The sequence below is a fragment of the Misgurnus anguillicaudatus genome, chromosome 12 (assembly GCF_027580225.2).
Source record: "Misgurnus anguillicaudatus chromosome 12, ASM2758022v2, whole genome shotgun sequence".
Classification (NCBI taxonomy): Eukaryota; Metazoa; Chordata; class Actinopteri; order Cypriniformes; family Cobitidae; genus Misgurnus; species Misgurnus anguillicaudatus.
This window is the reverse complement of record NC_073348.2, coordinates 10,312,407-10,332,404: the sequence shown is the minus strand read 5'-3', so window position 1 is coordinate 10,332,404 and position 19,998 is coordinate 10,312,407. Positions and strand designations below refer to the sequence as shown.

The window sequence follows — 19,998 nt, the reverse complement described above, 5'->3', positions numbered from 1 at the left end:
TGACAAATTACACCTGTGGTGTCAGATTTTAGGATGTGAAACATGACTTTAAAAAGATGCAATGATTTTATTTTGACAGAGAGATTGATAAATTCGTTAGAGGAATCTGTTGACTTGAGCAAACTTTGATGTATTACATGACAATAGTGACGGTTCATAAATGTGGAAAAGCACATAATGTTTTCTTTTTCTATAGGTTACATGATTGTAACTCAAGAAGTATTAAAGATTTTAAAATGTATTTTCATATTCTGCTTCTCATTTAACCTTTATTTTGATATGTACATATATTTGGCCCCGTGTGGTACAATCCCAGAGATGTGAGGATCTTAATGTGGCTCCATGTGCACATTTTTTTTAGCCAAAAACTAAATAGGATTGATTTGACAAGTCATTTTATATCACAATGATTGCTCAATATTTTTACAATATATCAGCTGATAACTGGAAAAATGAGTTTTACTGTGTCAATAATACATTTTAATAATAAAAATTATTGTAAAATGTTTCTGTCCAGGTATTTTATATAATTTATATTAAGACTTTCAGCTTCTCTCCGCATCTAGATATCTCAAGACTTATAAACTCAATTATTTATCATTAAAGTAATTTCAGAGAATTTATAAATGTTTTATGTATTGCTGAAACACGTTGCAAAGAATGTGAACTTTGTAGTACTAAATTGTGGAGTTTTTCCACATTTCTGTGTTCAGGATTATGTGGGCAGGGCTAAAATGGTGGCATGATGATGCACTGGAGCTACCGACCCTAACACAATCGCAGGCATCCATTCAAGTTGTAGCTGTATTTAAAAGTTAAGCGAGACATCAGCTTTACCATGAGTGGGCGTGGTTTGGCTTCGGTGCCGACAGTGGACATGCCCACGACGTTTGAGAGCAGAGAATCCTGCCTGTTTTTCCAAGATTTTGAGAACTTATTTAATTTACTTGGCGGTTTTGGGTTGTTTCTGTGATGTTGCAAACTGAGAACACATTTCATATTGGACTTTGCACAAACTTTAATCAAGTCCCACATATCTTTGCTGTTGTTTTTAGACTGGTTTAAGTTGGGACCCTGTTCTGTAAATGATAAGATTATTACTTTATTGTGTGATTTTGCTCAAACTTAAGCTGTATGTTTAGTCATGAGGTCTAATCGCATTGAGTTGGCTATTGTGAATCACATTCATAGTGCCACCAAATGGTAGCAGGAAGAGTTTCACTTACAATAGACTTACAATTCACTTAGTCATAGTTCACCCAAAATTGAAAATTAATTTACTCACCATCATGTTGTTTTAATCCTCAATGAGTTTCTTAATTTTGTTGAACACAAAAGATGATAAATGATGGTAACCACACCGTTGACAAACAGGTTTAAAACAGCATGAGGTAGAGGATGATCACTTTAACTGCATTTGCCCTACCATGCATTGTTTTACAATCTGTTGAAAAAAAGACTTACATATAATTATCCTCTGTGATTAGAAAATTTGTTAAAAATAAGCTTTCAGTCGACTGCAGATATTTTTACCTGAACTCTAGTCGTGTTGTGTTTATGTGAACTCTCTTATGATCTTTCCTCACACAGATCGCCAGTGCTACAACAGCACCTAGTATACCACCTCATCTGTCTCCAGGCCTGAGGGACGTCACATTGAGATGTCTCGAGCTCCAGCCCTCCGACCGACCGCCCTCCAGAGACCTACTGAAACATCCCGTCTTCCGCCACGCCTGGTAGATCATTACTGAATCTGCCAGACTTCATACTACTGAGGGTCGAGTCTGACCTGTGCCTCATACTGCTGTCATGGTTTTATGTCTCTCTTTCTCTCACCGATGCAACTGCACAGATGCTGTTTCCTCAGCGTATGATGCAAAAAATCATGCTCGCATGAAGTAGGAAGGAGTTGCTATTTCTGTTGAAAGCATCCCAGTCTGTTTTCCTGCTTGTCTGTTTTTGAAAGGGTGGGAATTCAGGGCATCATCATTTATAGAGGTGCTCGAACGGTTTGGGACATTTTTAAAAGTGTCACATGTTTTTAATCCACTCTGGATAAACACTTTTAATTCAGTCGTGTCTGGACGTGTCAGGCGTCATGCTTCGTTTTATACTTCGAATGTGTTTTAGAGAAACAAATCTTTGCTAGTTGAACTAGCTCAAGGCTGAATGTGAATGCTGTGATGATGATATATTTTTCTTTTCCTTCATTTCTAAATGCAGACCGTCTATAAACGTCTGATTTTAATTGTTTAAGCTCACTTGGGAACCTGATTTAGACAGTTTGGTTTAATGTGTTTAAAAGTCACATCTCACTGGAACATCTTTTCTGATCTCAGTTTTCACTTCATAAGATTGACGACTTTTGTCATTTTCAGATGTGGATTCGTGATTAATGTTGATATATTTTCTTTGTTTTCAGCTGTTGTTTTTGGTGCTGTTCTGTTCACTGTAATGGCTGTTTGTAAATGATTTGATTTGAAACATTTAAGGACCATTTAGTTCACGTTATAAAGAGTTGGTGACCTGGGGTTGTTTAGTATACTTCCAGATATTATAACTGCAGGTATACATGCTGTAAAACATTTCGGTGGAGGGATCGTATTCAGTTAATGACATTTATATATTTGTTTTCTCTTGATAATGATAACATGTTCAAAATCGTCTTTGAACTCAAGCTCTTCAAGTTTTATTGCTGTTTTAAATTAAAGAGATTCTTTGAAAATTTGAAGTTTTAAAACGAAATGCATTTATTAGGACTCCCTTTTTGCTAATCTTAAGGAGTTTGAAATGTGACAAAATATTTTAGACATGATTTTATTTAAAGCAAATCAAGCCTGAAGAGTTAAGATGTAAATAAATGTTGGTAGCTAAATGTATTTTACTTGACTTGCATACATCTATTTTTTTAACCACACTTCTCTTCATAAATGCATATTTTTGTTTCTGCATTGGGTGTATTTTCCTTTTATTTGACTTTTTCTGTGTCTTTTTAAAAGCTTTAAAGTTATGCACTCTGTCTTTTTTATATACTGGAGCTTTTCAGTTTAAATCATAAATCTAATCAGTATTACTTGAGTCTTCTGTTATTTCTTTTCAAGTCAGTTTGTCGGTCGCTGTTTTTTTTTTTTATTCAGTGCCTCTTGTTCATTATTTCATGAGCTTTTTTTGAACTGGGCTAAACGGACTCGTGTCAAATGATGCTGATGTTTTTTTGTCTTTTGGTACTTTTTGATGTGAAGATGGTCTATTGCTGTTTTATTCCAGTCTTTTCTACCTCAGGTGTCCTATAGAATTTTCTTCTACCAAAGTTCACTTTCTCAATATATATATAAAAAATTATATATATAAATATATATTCTTTTATTATAATTTTTTATCTCTTTCTCTTTCTTTCTGAAAGATCACCAGGGCTTAAGGGCTAACTTGTATTAGCACCTTCAACTGTGCAAATAAATCTCTGGGTTCAGCTAAAGAGAATGAAATTGGCTAAAGCTGTGTCTTTAATTCTTGTGTAGCTTTTGTCAAAATGTTTTAATAGGTTTTTACACCATTTGAAACATTTTTATAATGAAATCCATCTATTTTGGTCTTTATAGCAAATAAAACATGTAGATAAAGGACTGTTTCTTGTTTTTATTCTTGTTTCGTCACTATTGTAATACAGGTCTGGTTTTATTAGTTAAATTAGTTTAGATCAAGTAGATTTAGACAAACATTGCCTATATTGTAATAAACTCCTTGGTCCACAATTGAAAAATAAATTTGACTTGATTTTGAATGTTAAAGCTTTGTTACAAAATTTTATTTTATTATTTTTATTCAATAGCCTCAATGCTACCAAACTGTCAGCTCATTTATACTGTATATTAATGTGATCTTTATCAAATGTATTTACACAAATATAAACTCAGTAATATAAATTAACAAAATGTACTTTTCATAGTAAGTACGCATATCATGTATATCAGGATATAATCGAATGAAGAGTTTGGTTCCAAAACGAGATAACTCAGTTTTTAAAAATTTTCAGAAATCTAATTTTTTGAATTTGCATTACATTTAATATCAATCAAACTGCAGATGGTTTGTTTTGGTTTAAGCCTTCGTAACTAAAAAAATACAGTTTAGTAGCACAATAAAAACACTTGTTTTGGAACCAAACACTTCAAATATTACTGTCAGGTCAGCTGATTGTGACTTTAAATGCATGCAGGCATTGGTTTATTATCATAACACTTTCAAACAGAGAATTCACATGGATTGACTTTCATGTTTTCTGTATGCTTAACACTGTAAAAAATTTGCTGTAATTATGCAGCTGGTTGCCAGTAACTTACTGTGGAAGATAAAGACCATAAATGTTTCATGTTCCGGTACCGGGTCCGCAGAGTTAAAGAAGTTAACTTTGAACAAACTGATGCCAGTAAATAACATAAATGTAAAATGTACAGCAAGTTACTGGCAGCTAGTTGCCAGTAATACCCAGTAATAATGTAATTTTTACAGTGTTATGAGAACTCATCAGATTAAAACAATTGTAATTAAACAACATGTTTTAATTCTGTGAATTAAAATCATACAAACCAAAAAGCATTAATAGCCAACAAATGGAGAAAGGGTGTCTCTATGAAAGAACACTTTATTTTTTTATTTACATTTTGTATGTGCTTATATGAGCAAGAATCAGCATTATGGATGTGACAGTTTTGAAATATGCACTTACTTAACTATGGAAAAAAATTATTTAAAAGCTTTAACAAATAAATAAATAAATAAATGCTTTAAAAGCTTTAACAGCATGGGTATTTAAACTTTGCACGGGTATTTAAACCACCAAATATCGACATCTGAGATTTCAGTATGGTTAAAAATGTTACTTTCATAATAAGTTTGACATTGTATGAAATTGCCCTAATAAAAATCCTAGGAAATATTGATACAGTGCACACTTGCTCTATTAGCACTTTGATCATAGCAGTTATACAGACTGTATAATGCAAGTATTTTTATAGTACGCAACTGTACAGCTTTTGTAAAGTATTGTAATAACACCACATATTCTGCATATTATACTTTAATTATATTTTCTATTATGTCTCTGATGTCTTCAACTTTCATGTATAAAGATTATATATTTTCAAATATACCTCCTTAAAATGTCCATGTGAAGGGGCTACTATAAAAAACAATTTAGACTGAAAAAAATGACAACAAAAGCCCGATACGCTGGCCCGCATTTGGGGTCCTGTGATTGGTCGACAGCTGTAAACTGACATTGATGAGTGGCGCTGCGTAAAAAGGTTTACATTCGATCTCGAGAAGTCCGTCTAGTACGTGTTTATATAGAAAAACAATGTATAAATACCGTGGTAGTATCTTGTGTGAACTTCCCCTTTTAGGGCTTCCCTGACGATTATTTGCGCAAAGAATGGCCAGAAAATCAGACGTGGGCTCTGATTGGATCCTACGTTGTTAGACGTGTGCTCTGATTGGATGCGGCTCTCTCACCATACCCCGTCATTCACTCACACCATTGAACCACTCTGAGCGCCTCAACTAAAAACCCGCCTCTCCGCATTGATGATTGGTTAATCATTTTAAGGGGCGGAATCTTCAGAACTTCATCTGTGTGCTGATTGGTCGTGTAAAGAGCGCACAGGAGCTTACTGTACACAGGTACGATACTTCTGCACCGTATAAATACTGTACATCTATACAACCCATTTAGTGACAGCAGCCGTGTCATTTACAAAATTTTACTACGTAACGAACTGAACTCAGTTATATAGGTAAGTAAAAAATATTATTTTTTCGACAATAGACTAGCCTGTAATATAGGCTACTTTGTTAAATAGGTTTACACTGCTTTTTTAAAGAAAAAAATAATAATACGACTTTCTGTCAGTATGTCAGTGGTCTTCGAATAACATAAATAAAAAAGTTATTTAGATGTATTGTAAACATATCATTGCTCAATAGTACTTATTCAAAATAATATTGATAATATTTACAAGTGTACAGAATAACGCAAAGCATAAGTATAAACTATGTGTTAGATTTTAGTAAAACTAAACTTCTAATCTAAATCTAAAATTTGTTTTAAAAAAATAATGCAATTTTTTTTTAGTTTTTTTATCTTAACACCATCACCCACTTACTAAAAGTAGATAATTAAAGTAAATTACATAGCAAAACGTAATATATTAAAATCCCGTTGCTGGAGTTATGTAATAATATAGCATCCTATTTTTTGTTTAATATCGCATTTATTTTAATTATAAAAGTTTCTACAAATTAAAACATATTCAATAAAACGTTAAACTAACGTAACACAAACCATAAGGGGTCGGGTAAATATTATTTTTAAAAGAGACATGTTTCAAACTTAGTTTTGATAGGTTAATTTATTCAATGGTGTCTTTATTTAAAAAAAAAAAAAAAAAAAACCAACAACGTTAATTTGAATCAGAGAACTGCATCATTTGCGAACTGTTGACTGCAGTATCTGCGGCATTACTGCGTCCCAAATAATAGGATTAGAGAAAGTGCATACTACACTGAAAACGGTAGTACTTGCAATCTACATACTTCACCGCTCTTCTATTGCGTAGTGACGTCTGTGAATTGGCGCAGCGCTCCGTAAGCGGAAGGTCCGTTGACTTTAAGCGTTCGGGTACTTGTCAAATCTCTGACCTTATGATATCTCAGGATAACAGCGTTGTCTGTCTCTGACCCTTAGCTCACACTAACCTCTGTATGATTGTAAGGTAAGTAGATCGGCTCGTGTAGTTTAATAATCTTATTTAATATGACATTTATCTACATATCATGTTAGCAGCTTACTGCTAGTGACACATGCGCTCATCCGTTAACTCTCTCAAAATCCATTACAGCTGTACGGGTAACAACATACGCATGAATTGCATATGTATTTTGTGTTAACGTGTTACTAACTAATGACCAAAACAAGGATAAATACGCGAATCACTGACGAGCAAAGAAAGCTGATTCATTACACTGTTAGCGACCTGACAAACCAATACGTTTAAGTTATAATGAAAACGTTAAGAATATCGCGTTATATACTTTATCATCTGTATGTTTACTGTTATTTTAATCCGTGTAGATGGGTTGTTACGTGTTTTTTAGAGTAAACGATAAAGAAGTAGATACTATTACAGCAGGAATGACAATATCATTCAATACGTTAGCTCACCATATTCACAAAATCAGCTAGTCAAATAAATATGAATCAATTGCATGTTTATAACCTGTGTTAAACGTTTTCATAGTTTGTCCAGAGCTGTTAATGTGTTTCTGTGTGTTTATAACTAATGTTTCTATACAGGACTTTTATTTTTTTTCATATCCTAGTGCAATTTAAACACCTCAGGAAAAGCTTTCGTTTCTTTATTTATTACAAATGTTCAATGCTGTTTGCTTGACATGTGGGTCAGGAGGAGCTGTTCTGTACAACCATATCTTTGTAGGTTAAAGGTAATGTCCTTTAACTAGTTAAAGGTCTAATCTGATTAGAGGAGAGCAGAGCTCTGTGCATTGTCGTGTAGTTTTTTTTACTTCACGTTAACCATAAAGCGTTTATTTTCTGACACATATATATACAGTATAGAATAAGTGTTATACTATTATTATATTATTGCAAATGTACTTTTTCACATTGATAATCCATATAATCTAACAAAATTATCTGTGCCTTTTCTATGACTATCAAATATTAATATGTCAATTAATATGATAAATAATAGGCATTATATTAAACTAGACATGGCTTCCTATTTTACATATAAAAATGGGCTTTACAAGAAGAAAATTTTGATAAAAGCACAAGTTTTTAATTACATAAATAATTCGTAATAATACCATAAACACCAATGTAAAAACCATAGAGAAATGATATCAAGTGCTCCCCAACACAGCTCACCTATAAAAATGGGGATGGGCATTTCAAGCAAAAACGATGTTCGAAAATTGCTGGGATCTTTTTGACTATTAATCAAAAATCACATCCCTCCTTGCATGCACGTATTTATAGGTTAATCACATATAAATAGAGAGGGGGGGCATTCATTCTTTCAAACTGTATGATGCCAATAATGTTTAATTCCTTAGGAATATGCTTTCTTAACATGAGACAAAAATTTTCATGAACCCCAAATCACATGACCATTTACAAAGATACCAGGATTGTAAAAATCCGTTGAAGATTGAGAAAGTTATGATATTTTTAATATTAGAAATCAGAGGAAAAAGTTATAAATCGATGTCTATGGAATGTGTGTGACCAAAATGCTGCTTATTCACATGTTTTTGCTTATAACTTCATCATTTTATCAGATATTTTCATGAAATTTTAACAGAAGGAAGCAGAAGAATTTCGACGCGCATGCCCGCGATGTCAGCATTGCTACATATAGGGGCGGTTTCCCAGACAGGGTTAACATTAAAAGGATTAATGTTTTTACAAACATGACAAAAAAAATACTGATGTGTATTTTGAGACAAAACAAGGGTACTGATATATGCTAAAATATGTCAGTGCAAAATGTTTTGAAATTACGGCAACTCATTCATGCATTTTAGTCTGGGACTAGGATAAGCCCTGTCCAAGAAACTGTCCCATAGTGTTTTTCAAGGTTAACGTACTGAAACATGTTAATATAGCATAACAAACATAACCAAATGGCAGCACTTTTTAACAGTCTGTCGATAAGCATAAATCAATTTCAAATCAAAACAGTTTGTTTGTTTGATTTGTCCTCATGCCATAATGATTTTAGGATAGACATTAATGCGTTAAAACATATTGCTAACAGCACATCATTACACTGAACAATTACCTTTCATATTTCATAAAGAACATTTCCATTTCAAAACTACCCATAAACTGTTTTAAATTTATTAATTGCTATGAATGTTTATGAAAGATATCCAGAAATATTACCTACCTCAAGCCATTAATTGATTGATATCTGCGGCATATACAGCGATACAGATATATCTGTAACAGGGTCATATCGGAATATAAAATTGGCAAAACGATAAATCGGTTGGGCACTTATAATGAAGATGGTTTATTAAATAATCTTAGTTGCATTCAATGCTCAGTTTAGCTTTCTGATGGTCTGACTAGCTTCTTCTAACTTATCGATGGTCTGACTAGAAGCAGATTTGGCAGGTGCTATTATACAAAACACAGACAGTGGAAATTTACTGTTTCTTAGGATGTTAATGAAAACCTTGAGATGACAACCACTGGAAACCACATCTACTTGTGAAGACAATACAGTGTCAAGATTTAACAATATTAAGAAAAATAATGTAAAATAGAATTACTAGATAGGATAAAAATATTGTATAACTAGTAAACTATATAAATACAAATGAGTAAAGAATAAGAGATTAAATGAAATACAACACAGATGTATGTCTGTATACTCTTGAGACATCTCTCAAATACACACACACAAAGGTTGCTTTTAAGAAACTCAGATCCTAAGATCTATCACATAAATCAATAAAGACTAAAGATTCTCTTGAGGACATATGCTGTAGTTAAATCACCCCCCCAAAAGTTTTTTTTAAATGTTTTGCAATGAGTTTGCAATATGTTGTTTATTTTTGTGATGTTAGCAGCAAGCACGTGATTTTAGATATATCTGTCTTTCCCCATTTAAGTGGATAGTAATCATCCGGACACGTTGGAAACATGGCCGCTGAGTGTCATGACTTTTCTAAAAGGACTTTGGTAGAAAATAACTAATACATTAATATTTTTAGAACATACATGTATTTTAAAGTATTACAATTTTGTAATAAAATATTAAAAAAATTGCACAATGTGATATATTTCATACAGGTGTGTACTTACATTATCCTAAAAGTTTTGTAAATTAAGTAATATCCGCACTATTCTCAGTTTCTGGTTGTAGAAACTATGGCAACCCGGGTGGACAAACGTGGAAGTGGTGGTTATTCAATCCCTCCAGATGTGATTATGCGATCACATGATTCAATGCATAATCAGCCAAAGTCCTCATATTTATGCGGGGGCCACACTTTTTAAATACGCCAAACTTTCGGTGCATAAATTGCAGATTTCCGTGCCCAAAATATGCGGGGCTTGCATGATTTCATAATCCCCGCATTTTCCTAGCAAAAAGTCATATATATCTTAGCAGAAAGTTGAAAAATGTTGCATTTACTTCACACATGCGCAGCCATGTCCCCTGTTGTCATGGGAATGTTAGAAAGTGACGTAATTAGGCGACTTGAACGTCAATGAAAAGCTGCAAACAGTTTTTGCAAGTTCACGCAGTTTTGCAAGTTCACGCCGTTTCTGCAAGTTCACGCCGTTTCTGCAAGTTCACGCCGTTTCTGCAAGTTCACGCCGTTTCTGCATAAAATTGCATAAATATCTCACATATTTCATCGCATTTTTTAAAAAATCGTGCCACAAGATCAAGGATTTTTGCCCGCTACAATAAAAAAAACTCTGCGTTTTTCTGGAAGGACTTGGTTATACAGCATTTTAGGAATACATATAAATTCAAGAAAAAAGCGTTGTTAAATTACAGACAATTCTAATAACAATACATAAAGAAAATTTGGGTTTGCATAAACTAAAATGTACAGTTATAAACTCAATAAACGAGTAAGAAAAGTGCATAATTTAATTTTCATTTTTAAATAAATCATCATACCATTTCAAAAATCGTATAAATGTTTTGTTTTATCATCTACAATATTCCCCACAGGATTTTGAGAGGCTGTGACGTAATGACGCCACACGCTAATTAGCATATATGTTTTGGCACATTTGGTAATATTCTTTTATTGGTACATTAAAGATCTCTGTCCTTTTTGCGCGAATTTCAGTTTTCCGATATATTATAGTGTTGTGGAATGGTAACATGACATTCAGATTAAAAAGATAAAATATATTTTTTGTTAGTAAGTGTTTTATTCAGATATGTTTTATTTTGAATGGACATTTTATTAAAAACATTTTTTACTGAGTGTAAATTTTTCAAATGACAGATCTTAGATGGGGTGCTTAATGATCAGGGCTGACTGAAGGTTGCAGGTTTAAAAGGGTGTATGTAAATATGATTTGAAATCATGAAATGTAGATAATGTCGACTTCATTGAGTTTTTTTAACTTAGCAGATTTGAAAGTATGCTTCTTGTTGATTTCAGTTCACTCAGAATGCCTGGATCACTTCCTATAAGCTGTGAGGCCACATGGCCTAAAGATGTGGGAATCATTGCCATGGAAGTGTATGTGCCTTCTCAATATGTGGACCAGACAGAACTTGAGGAGTTTGACGGAGCTGGAGCCGGTAAATACACCATCGGCCTGGGACAGGCACGCATGGGTTTCTGTACTGACCGCGAGGACATAAACTCTCTGTGCCTGACTGTCGTTCAGCGGTTGATGGAGAGAAACGGCCTCTCGTATGAGAGTGTGGGAAGACTGGAGGTGGGCACGGAGACAATCATTGATAAGTCCAAATCAGTGAAGACTGTCTTGATGCAGCTGTTTGATGAATCGGGAAACACAGATGTGGAGGGAGTGGACACTACTAACGCCTGCTATGGAGGAACCGCCGCTCTTTTTAATGCCATTAACTGGGTGGAGTCCAGCTCCTGGGATGGTACGTTTCTTATTACTCCCTTAGAAGTCCAGATTTATTTCTGGAATTGTTTGCATAATGATTTTTTTTATCACAGGTCGCTACGCTCTTGTGGTTGCTGGTGATATTGCCGTCTACGCCACGGGGAGCGCCAGGCCTACGGGGGGAGCAGGGGCCGTGGCCATGTTAGTCGGACCCAACGCCCCTCTGGCCTTTGAAAGAGGTTTGTGTCCTGCTGTGACATTATCAACGTTCATGACCCGTATCACACTTACAAAAAGAGAAATGCTAAGGTTAAAGTCAACACGTTTATGCACCTTTATATTTACTCTTCTGTTTGTGTTAAAACTGCAAAAGAAAATCTGTGGTTATTTATGCTCAGTGGAGATCAGTGGCTGTAGTTTAATAATAATATACATGTATTTTTAACAGGACTTCGTGGGACGCACATGCAGCATGCGTATGACTTTTATAAGCCAGATATGGTGTCAGAGTATCCAGTGGTGGATGGCAAGCTCTCTATCCAGTGTTATCTCAGTGCATTAGATAGATGCTACTCGGTTTACAGGAATAAAATTCATGCCCAATGGCAAAGAGGTTAGCAAATATATACACAACAATTCATATCTGCAAAAATGTTTTTCTGTTTCTATTTGTTTTAAAAACAGATGTCATCACTTCTATTACTGTTATTATGACACGTGTAAACATTGTGGCACATAACACAAACATTTTAATATAGTGACAAGCAACATATGTGACTTTATTTTACATTACAAACCTAGGGCCGGGCTGGTTGAACCAGCTGGACGTAAAAAAGTTGGATGTAAGCCTTATGTCTGGTTTAGCTACGTCTGGCTTTGTGAAAAATATTTACACCTGTTGTAGACAATACGTGTCCCCACTAATTGCAATAGAGGATATTATTTAAACAGCTGTTTATGAGCACTATTTATTCATATCACACATTTAAGCAAAAATTATATAAACTCACAGTGTACACTGCATTCTCCAGGCTCACAGAATTACAGACAGCAATATATTTTTAATTCATAAAAAATCAATGTCCTTGAGTCCATGTCCGGTCATCTCAGATTTTATTATGGAGATACAAAGTAGGATTGTGTTTTTTTGGTAGTTTTGCATTATGATGCAAGACTTTTGTTGCTATTTCCCTATGGCATCTGTAAGCGGTTGGACCCAGAAGCGGTCCATGGCGTCAACAAGTTCATTGAATATTAAACAGGTTATTGTATAAATGGTTATTAATATAATAATAACAAATAATAATAAATAATATAATTTAATAGATCATTCCTGAAGGTAAATTATCTAATTTCATTTGTTAAAAAAGAAAATAAGATTTTGTGTATTTATATTTTGTGGAAAGTGCTGAATGCACATCTCAAAAGACACTATCTAGAGAGGGTAAGGTTAATGTTAAATGAATGTTCAGGTAATAAACTAACATTAAATAATAAAGAGTTCTCTTTCTTGTGTTTCAGAGGGTCTTGAAAAGCGCTTTAATCTGGAGGACTTTGGCTTCGTGGTGTTTCACTCTCCTTACTGTAAACTGGTGCAGAAATCTTTTGCCCGTCTGATGCTCAATGATTTTCTTTCTGATCCGAGTCCAAACACAGACAGTGGACCCTTCAGTGGACTGGAAGCTTTCAGGTACCACCATATTAAAGACAGATTATACCAGCGGTTAAAGAATACCTTGACTATAAATGCTTGTATGGCATAAAAGACTAACACTGGGATTGGATATACGAATGTAAAAATTAAAAACAGTACAAATGTCATGGTTTTAATGAACTTGGAAAGAATCTTATCTTTTCACTTGGAAACTGCCGTTTTGTTCGCATCACAATACATGACATCAAATTGTTTCAATTCAAACCCGTTCCATTAATGCTACTGCGAGGTAAACATGGTTAAACAGTCTTCAATTAGTTGATTGTAAAATGATGTGAAACAGAAGATGAGAGTTATAAATGCACACAGACTGGTGGTGCTATGTGACACCTGCATGCCATTAAAAATACAAGAACAATATGAATCGTAGAGTAACGTAAATTATGAACTATACAAAAAAACATACAAATGAGAAATTATCAATATAAATCTCAGAGGTAAGAAGGTGTAAATGACCAAATGTAAATGACTAAATGTAAGATGGGCAGTAAAACATTATCACTTTAAAACTTTTATTAGATACCATAACATTTACTAAAACTAGTAATTCTGGCTGTAGTAAACAGCCATTACATGTCAGCAACTCAATTCAAGATAAATAATGGCGGCCTCCATAGGCTAAATTGAGTATTACATTTTATCATGGATTTTTAGTAGGAGAAGGCAAATATAAAGTATAAAGTATTCATAGTTAAGATACCCTTTAAGTTTCATTTTATATTCATAAATCTGTGGGCAGTCAGTTTATAACTTCAATTATTGTGCATTTAAAGTTCCACATAGAATAAGGTATGAAAATAATTGTACACTTATAGAAAACCCTTCTGAAATGTGGTAAATTTATATAAGTGATGATAAAAATTGAGATCATCACTTTATCTTTACACACAGTTACAGTCAAAGTTATTCTATGACACCTCATAAAATCAAAACTGACTCTTCTTATTTATATTGCAGTGTTCATTATAAACAATTTATGCATGTTGGATCATTATTATTTAATTCATGTGCCCTCATAAACTTCCCCACTTGTGTCAATCATTCTCTGTTGAGGTCAGTTTGATGGCTTGTTTGGAGCGTCGGTTTAACTACGCCCTCTCCAGATTTCAATCTTCTGCTTGCTGCATTTCTGAAAAAAAATGCCTAATTTTCTATATCCAATTCATTAATTTATGGACTTTTTATTGAAAATCTTTTTAAAACCCTTTATTTTGTTTTTTTCCAGAGATGTGAAGATTGAGGACACATATTTTGACAGAGATGTAGAGAAAGCCTTTATGAAGGCCAGCACAGAACTGTTTGAGCAGAAAACAAAAGCATCTCTTCTCGTATCCAATCAGAATGGAAACATGTACACACCTTCAGTTTACGGCTGCCTGGCATCGGTCCTCGCACAGTGAGTGTCACACGTTTCTCATGTCACTTATTAACACAATTATAGATTATTCAGAGCATGATGACTCTGAATGTCATCGCTTTATTTGTTTTTTCCTCTTTAGACAAACACCGCAGCAGTTGGCAGGTCAGAGAATTGGTGTGTTTTCTTACGGCTCAGGCTTTGCTGCTACCCTTTACTCCATCAAAGTCACACAAGATGCTACACCTGGTATGTTCATTCACACACACACACAACTTTAATAACACTGATTAGATAGTTGTTACTGCGCTATTGCTCAGACCCAGTCTGTCACACCTATACCTGAAGGTTGATTTCCTGACACTTAAGTAGTAATCTCCATGTTTACTCTTAAGGATCTGCACTGGATAAGTTGGTCTCCAGTCTCTGTGATCTACAGACCAGACTGGACTCCAGAAAGAAGTTTTCACCCGCTCTGTTTGCTGAGAACATGAAGATCAGAGAAGAAACTCACCATTTAGGTATACAGGTGTTTTCATTTTGCTGTTCTTTTATTGATTTGGATTGGCCTGTTTGAGAATGAGTTTTTTTTACTGTGTGATTTGTTGTATTTTCACAGCAAACTACATCCCTCAGGGTTCTGTAGATGATCTGTTCCCAGGGACGTGGTACCTCACTCGGGTGGATGACAAACATCGCAGACAGTACGCCAGATGCTCTCTGAATGATGATAGACCTTTGGAGGCAGGTCTCATCGATTCCAGCATTACAACTGAGGTATATTAAATATTCTCCTGATAAACACACTGCAAAAAATGAATGTCTTACACTGCAAAAAATGATTTTCAAGAAAAGGATTCTTAGTATTTTTTTCTTGTTTTCAGCAAAAAAATCTAAGAGTTCTTGGATTGGGATGCTTTTTCTTGATGAGCAAAACAACCCAAGAAAGGAGTCTAGTTTTTGGACCAAAACTATCAAATTTAAGTTATTTTGTGCATAAAACAAGCAAAGTGTAAGCAGAGAAATATTGGACATTTTTCTTAAACTGGATAAGCAAAGTGGCTGAAGATTTTAACTCTTGTTTACTGTATAAAAATCAAGTAAAACTATCTGCCAGTGCAGTAAGAAAAAAAATCTAAGCACTATTCGGACAGGATTAGTTTTCCAAACGACGTTTGAGTTTCATCATAATTTATTAATTTAATTTTAACAAATCCTACTAAAGTAGCCTATGTGAGTTGAACAAAATAAGGTTGAGTTTACCTTATACTGATATTAAAGCGGCCAGTCTAAAAAGTGTTTGATATTCAGCTCGTCTTGATTTAATTTTTTTATTTTGCAGAATGTAAAAAAACATCCATATCTGAATGAATTGAACTCAGTAAGTACATTATATGCGCGTTAGTAAGACTTTACGGCAGATTACGTTGGCCAAAACACAACAAGAATCGCGTTTTCAAAAGATATTGCACAGACATTTGCATCCGGACTCAATTAAATTTCTCAGAGGACCTCTGAGTTTGGCGAAAAACAGTAGGTAAATTGCTCTGGAATTCTTACGGAAGTCGTCAGAGAAAAACACAGACATGGCCAATTCGAACGTGATTAAAAACACAGAGGACCTCTGAGAAGCACAATTTTCTCAGAGGTCCCCCTGTGAAATGAATCCCGTCCGAATAGGGCTTTAATTCCAGTTTCAACTTAAACCAAATAAACTCATTTAAGTTTATTTTTCTTACCACACTGGCAGATATTTTGGCTTGTTTATTGAAATAAATGATGAAAATCAAGCGGTTTTGACTTAAAACAAGACTTAATATCTTAAGTGCTTAAGGCACTTTGCTTACCAAGTAAATTTTTCTCAATTTAAGAAATTTTAGATATTTATACTAGTAAAAAAAAGACAAAAATACTAAATAAGACATTTATTTTTTGCAGTGAATAAACAAGCCTACAGTAGTTAATAACAACTGATGTTTTCTCTAGCAGAACAATGCAAAAAGATTTTTTGCTAATATGTTTATCTTCATGTCTTTCAGCATATTCCCAGTCCAGTAAAGAAGATGCCCCGTATCCCAACTACCACAGCTGGTACTGAGGTGGTTGTCTTTAGTAACGGGGATCATTGAGTTCACCTCTGTGAGGTGCACATAATAACAGATCACAATAAGGACACTCGGTCTGGAAAAGCAAAAAGCAAATAAGGGTCCTGGAACTGTTACTGCCTTTATTTCAAGGCATATTAATGAGACACAAAGCTTTTAAACCGTTCCCGGACAGGATTTGTTTGACCATCACTGTGTTTTATCTGGCAGAAGCGTTTGTATGTGGAGAGGTGTTTCTGCGGTGGATACAACCTGAAATATTCCCATAAACTTTGCTGCTCCAAGTGGTCTATGCAGATATCCTGAATTGTTTCATAGTTTAATTTCAAATATCAATCTGCTGGGATTGCATTAAATTAATACAAAATAAAAGAAAACAGAAGTTTTAGGATTGTAAGGACCATGAGGTTCAATTTCTTTGTGATTTTCATGTTTCTTGTTCCCCATCATTTGTCAGAATACCTCAGTAAATCATTATTATATAAGTTACGTTATCAGAGAGGTTTGCAGGGATAACATACTAATGAGCCATAAACTTTAAAAGTTTTCTAGGTCTTTATTAAACCATAATGATTGTTCAGTTACTACACGTCTGACTTGTATTAGAACAGAATAAGCACTTAATGTTAAGTGAAATGGGTAAGATCTAAATAAATATTGTTTGTTGTTAGTGTATAATAGTAACCTGATCAATGATGATTTCAGTGTGTCATCAGTCACAGATGATATCTTATGGACAGCAGTTTAAAGGGACAATAAATAGGATTTTCCCCCATTTAGTTGTAAAATTGTATTTTGCATTCAAGCGAATAGTGCTCTCTAGCGCCTCGCTTTTTCAACACTAACCCTAATATACCTTTGGGTCAGTTTCCCAGACAGGGTTTAGATTAATCCAGGTCTAGGCCTTAGTTATGTTGGGACATTTAAGTAGTTTTTACAAACATACCTTACAAAAAAAAACAATACAGGTGTGCATCTTGAGACAAAGCAATGCCACTGATATATGTTAAAATATGTCAGTGCAAGATGTTTTTAAATTAAGCATCTCAAACATGCAGTTAAGTCTGGGACTAGGATAAACACTGTATGGAAAACCGCCACTTAAAGTTTCCTTTAGATCATTATTTAATCCATTGCTTTTATGTCAGTATCATGAAAAGGGAGTGCTTCTGGTCCACCTTGCAAATCCAACTCCTGCGAGCCTTATTGTGAGCATGTAAAAACAAAAGAGTTATTTTGAGAACTATATATAGATTATTTTTCTTTTCATTTTGCTGCCAGGACAGGTTGACTGTAAGGTTATCTTCAAACCACACATGTTTACAAGAAATTTTTCATGATATCAGTTAATATTAACAATTGTCAGTGAGTACAGCACTAACTGTAAAATTGTTTATACTTGTTAATGCACAAGTTAGTATCTTATCGGTTGTAACTTATGGAGAACAAATTGCATAGAAAATACATCACATAATCGAAAATATAAATATGGGAATCTGCTAATACTTTATGAACTGAAAAATAAATGTTTATTTGCAGATTATCTTGGTGTCATCTTTTATTTTTCAATCTGTTTTGTTTTGCATTTTCTTCCAATACTCTGGTCTCTTTTTAAAGAATGTGAAAATGAAATTAAGTGTTCCGTCCGCTAAGATTATTGTTCTGACAGTCTTGCTGGTCTCAAACAGGGCTAACTGTGACATCAGCAGGCAGAGCTTCCAGTACAGACCACAGTTAAAAAGGTGCCACATTTAAAAGTTGTTGGGTCTTACAAAAATTAGTTTAGGCTGCAAAATCCCCTCACTCAATAGAGATTAATGGCCCGTCCCAATACCTCCGCTTCCCTTACATTTTTGCCCTAACCCTCGCTTTTGCGCGTGCATGTGTAGGGTGTCCCATTACTTTAGGGAGCGAGACGGAGTGCTATTTTCCCCTTAGAATCAACCCTCAAAATGTAGTCAGGACCGATGCAGGCTTGCAGTGGGAGATCAAATTACCCAGGATACCTTGTGAGCTCAGCGAGCTAGTCAAGCTTTTTGACCAAGATGGCGGACGCCGCTGGCAAAGAACAACTAGATTTTCGCAAATAAGCATGTTAAAATTCTGGTGAACTATCTATCAGCTTCGCAATGTCTCAGAAGAGAATTTGGGATTTTTTTCAATCACACAACCCAAAAGTCCCGAGGACTAGCGTTATTTCTCCAACCGACTCCTCATCCTGCATACCAAAAAAAGGTACACCAAGCAGGACAAGATACCTTCTGTCGTTACTGGTGCTGCAAGCCAACACAACCAGGCTGCTGTTGACACTAGCCCTTCAAGTTCAGAAATTTCGCGCACTGCCCCCGACGAGATTGAGACTGCTGCACCATCTGAATCTGAGCCATTTCAGCCAAAGTATTCCGACTTCCGCAATAAGTGTTTTGGAACTGAAAGTTTTTCAAGATCGTTTAAATCAGATTGGTTTAAAAGATTGAAATGGCTCCATTATGTCAAGGACACTGACAAAGCCCTGTGCTTTATTTGTTGGTACTAGAGGAGCAAACCAGAGCTGATGCCGTATTCATCAGAGGGGCTTTTTGAATTGGCAAAAAGCCACAGAAGAATTCAGAGATCACGAGAAGTCATCCTTCCACCTAGAAGCTGTGAACAAAATCTCTGCGCTGAATAGTAAACCGATCACTGCCATGCTCTCAGCCGGGGTTGCGGAGGAGCAAAATATTGCCGGAGTGGTTCTCCAAGAGGCCTTCAAGTCAGTGCGCTATTTAGTCTGACAGGGCTTACCTCTCCGAGGCCACGATCACCATGAAGGACATTTCTGCTGTATGATGATTGACCACACCGAGTCGCTTCCTGCAGCTCGCCAGTGGATGCTCCGGAGGTATAACTGGCTATTAGATATGATCCAGAACGAGATGGTAGACGTGCTTGCACATGCTGTGCAGCGAAGGTTGGTCTCTGGGGCAATGGTTTCTCATTTCTTTGGACTGATGGCACTACAGATACTAGCTCATCCGAGCAGTTTTCCTGCCATTTGCATTATGTGAATGCTGATTTGTGTCAGAGTGTTTTTTGGGTTTTTTTCAGCGCACCAGATTCGAATGCAGACACTCTCTTTAGGTGCATCACTGACATATTTTTGCGCTTGAACCTGTCAATTGAAAAGCTTCAAGGCTACTGT

General features: G+C 35.0%; 2 protein-coding genes across 6 annotated transcripts in view; both read left to right on the top strand.

Moving 5' to 3' along the window:
- The window catches only part of map3k1 (mitogen-activated protein kinase kinase kinase 1, E3 ubiquitin protein ligase), a 51,940-nt gene extending 48,319 nt beyond the window's left edge, over positions 1 to 3,621 (top strand). For both annotated transcript variants that reach the window (XM_073873924.1, XM_073873925.1), the window contains exon 20: positions 1,591 to 3,621. In XM_073873924.1, coding sequence (XP_073730025.1) covers positions 1,591 to 1,740 — 150 coding nt within the window. In that variant the 3' untranslated portion in view covers positions 1,741 to 3,621. The remainder of the gene's footprint in view (positions 1 to 1,590) is intronic.
- A 2,018-nt stretch (positions 3,622 to 5,639) lies between these two features.
- On the top strand, positions 5,640 to 18,360 carry hmgcs1 (3-hydroxy-3-methylglutaryl-CoA synthase 1 (soluble)). Of its 4 annotated transcripts, none has more exons than XM_073873921.1 (10): positions 5,640 to 5,792; positions 11,221 to 11,678; positions 11,755 to 11,880; positions 12,090 to 12,254; positions 13,163 to 13,331; positions 14,581 to 14,751; positions 14,855 to 14,961; positions 15,108 to 15,233; positions 15,332 to 15,489; positions 16,752 to 18,360. In XM_073873921.1, the coding sequence occupies exons 2-10, from the start codon at positions 11,231 to 11,233 to the stop codon at positions 16,839 to 16,841; spliced, it is 1,560 nt and encodes a 519-aa protein (XP_073730022.1). In that variant the 5' UTR covers positions 5,640 to 5,792; positions 11,221 to 11,230; the 3' UTR covers positions 16,842 to 18,360. The 4 variants fall into 4 exon arrangements, with proteins under 4 accessions (XP_073730022.1, XP_073730024.1, XP_055063126.2 ...); XM_073873923.1 differs by having other exon boundaries at positions 5,656 to 5,679; XM_055207151.2 differs by lacking the exon at positions 5,640 to 5,792 and adding an exon at positions 6,614 to 6,770.
- The last annotated feature ends 1,638 nt before the right edge of the window (positions 18,361 to 19,998 follow it).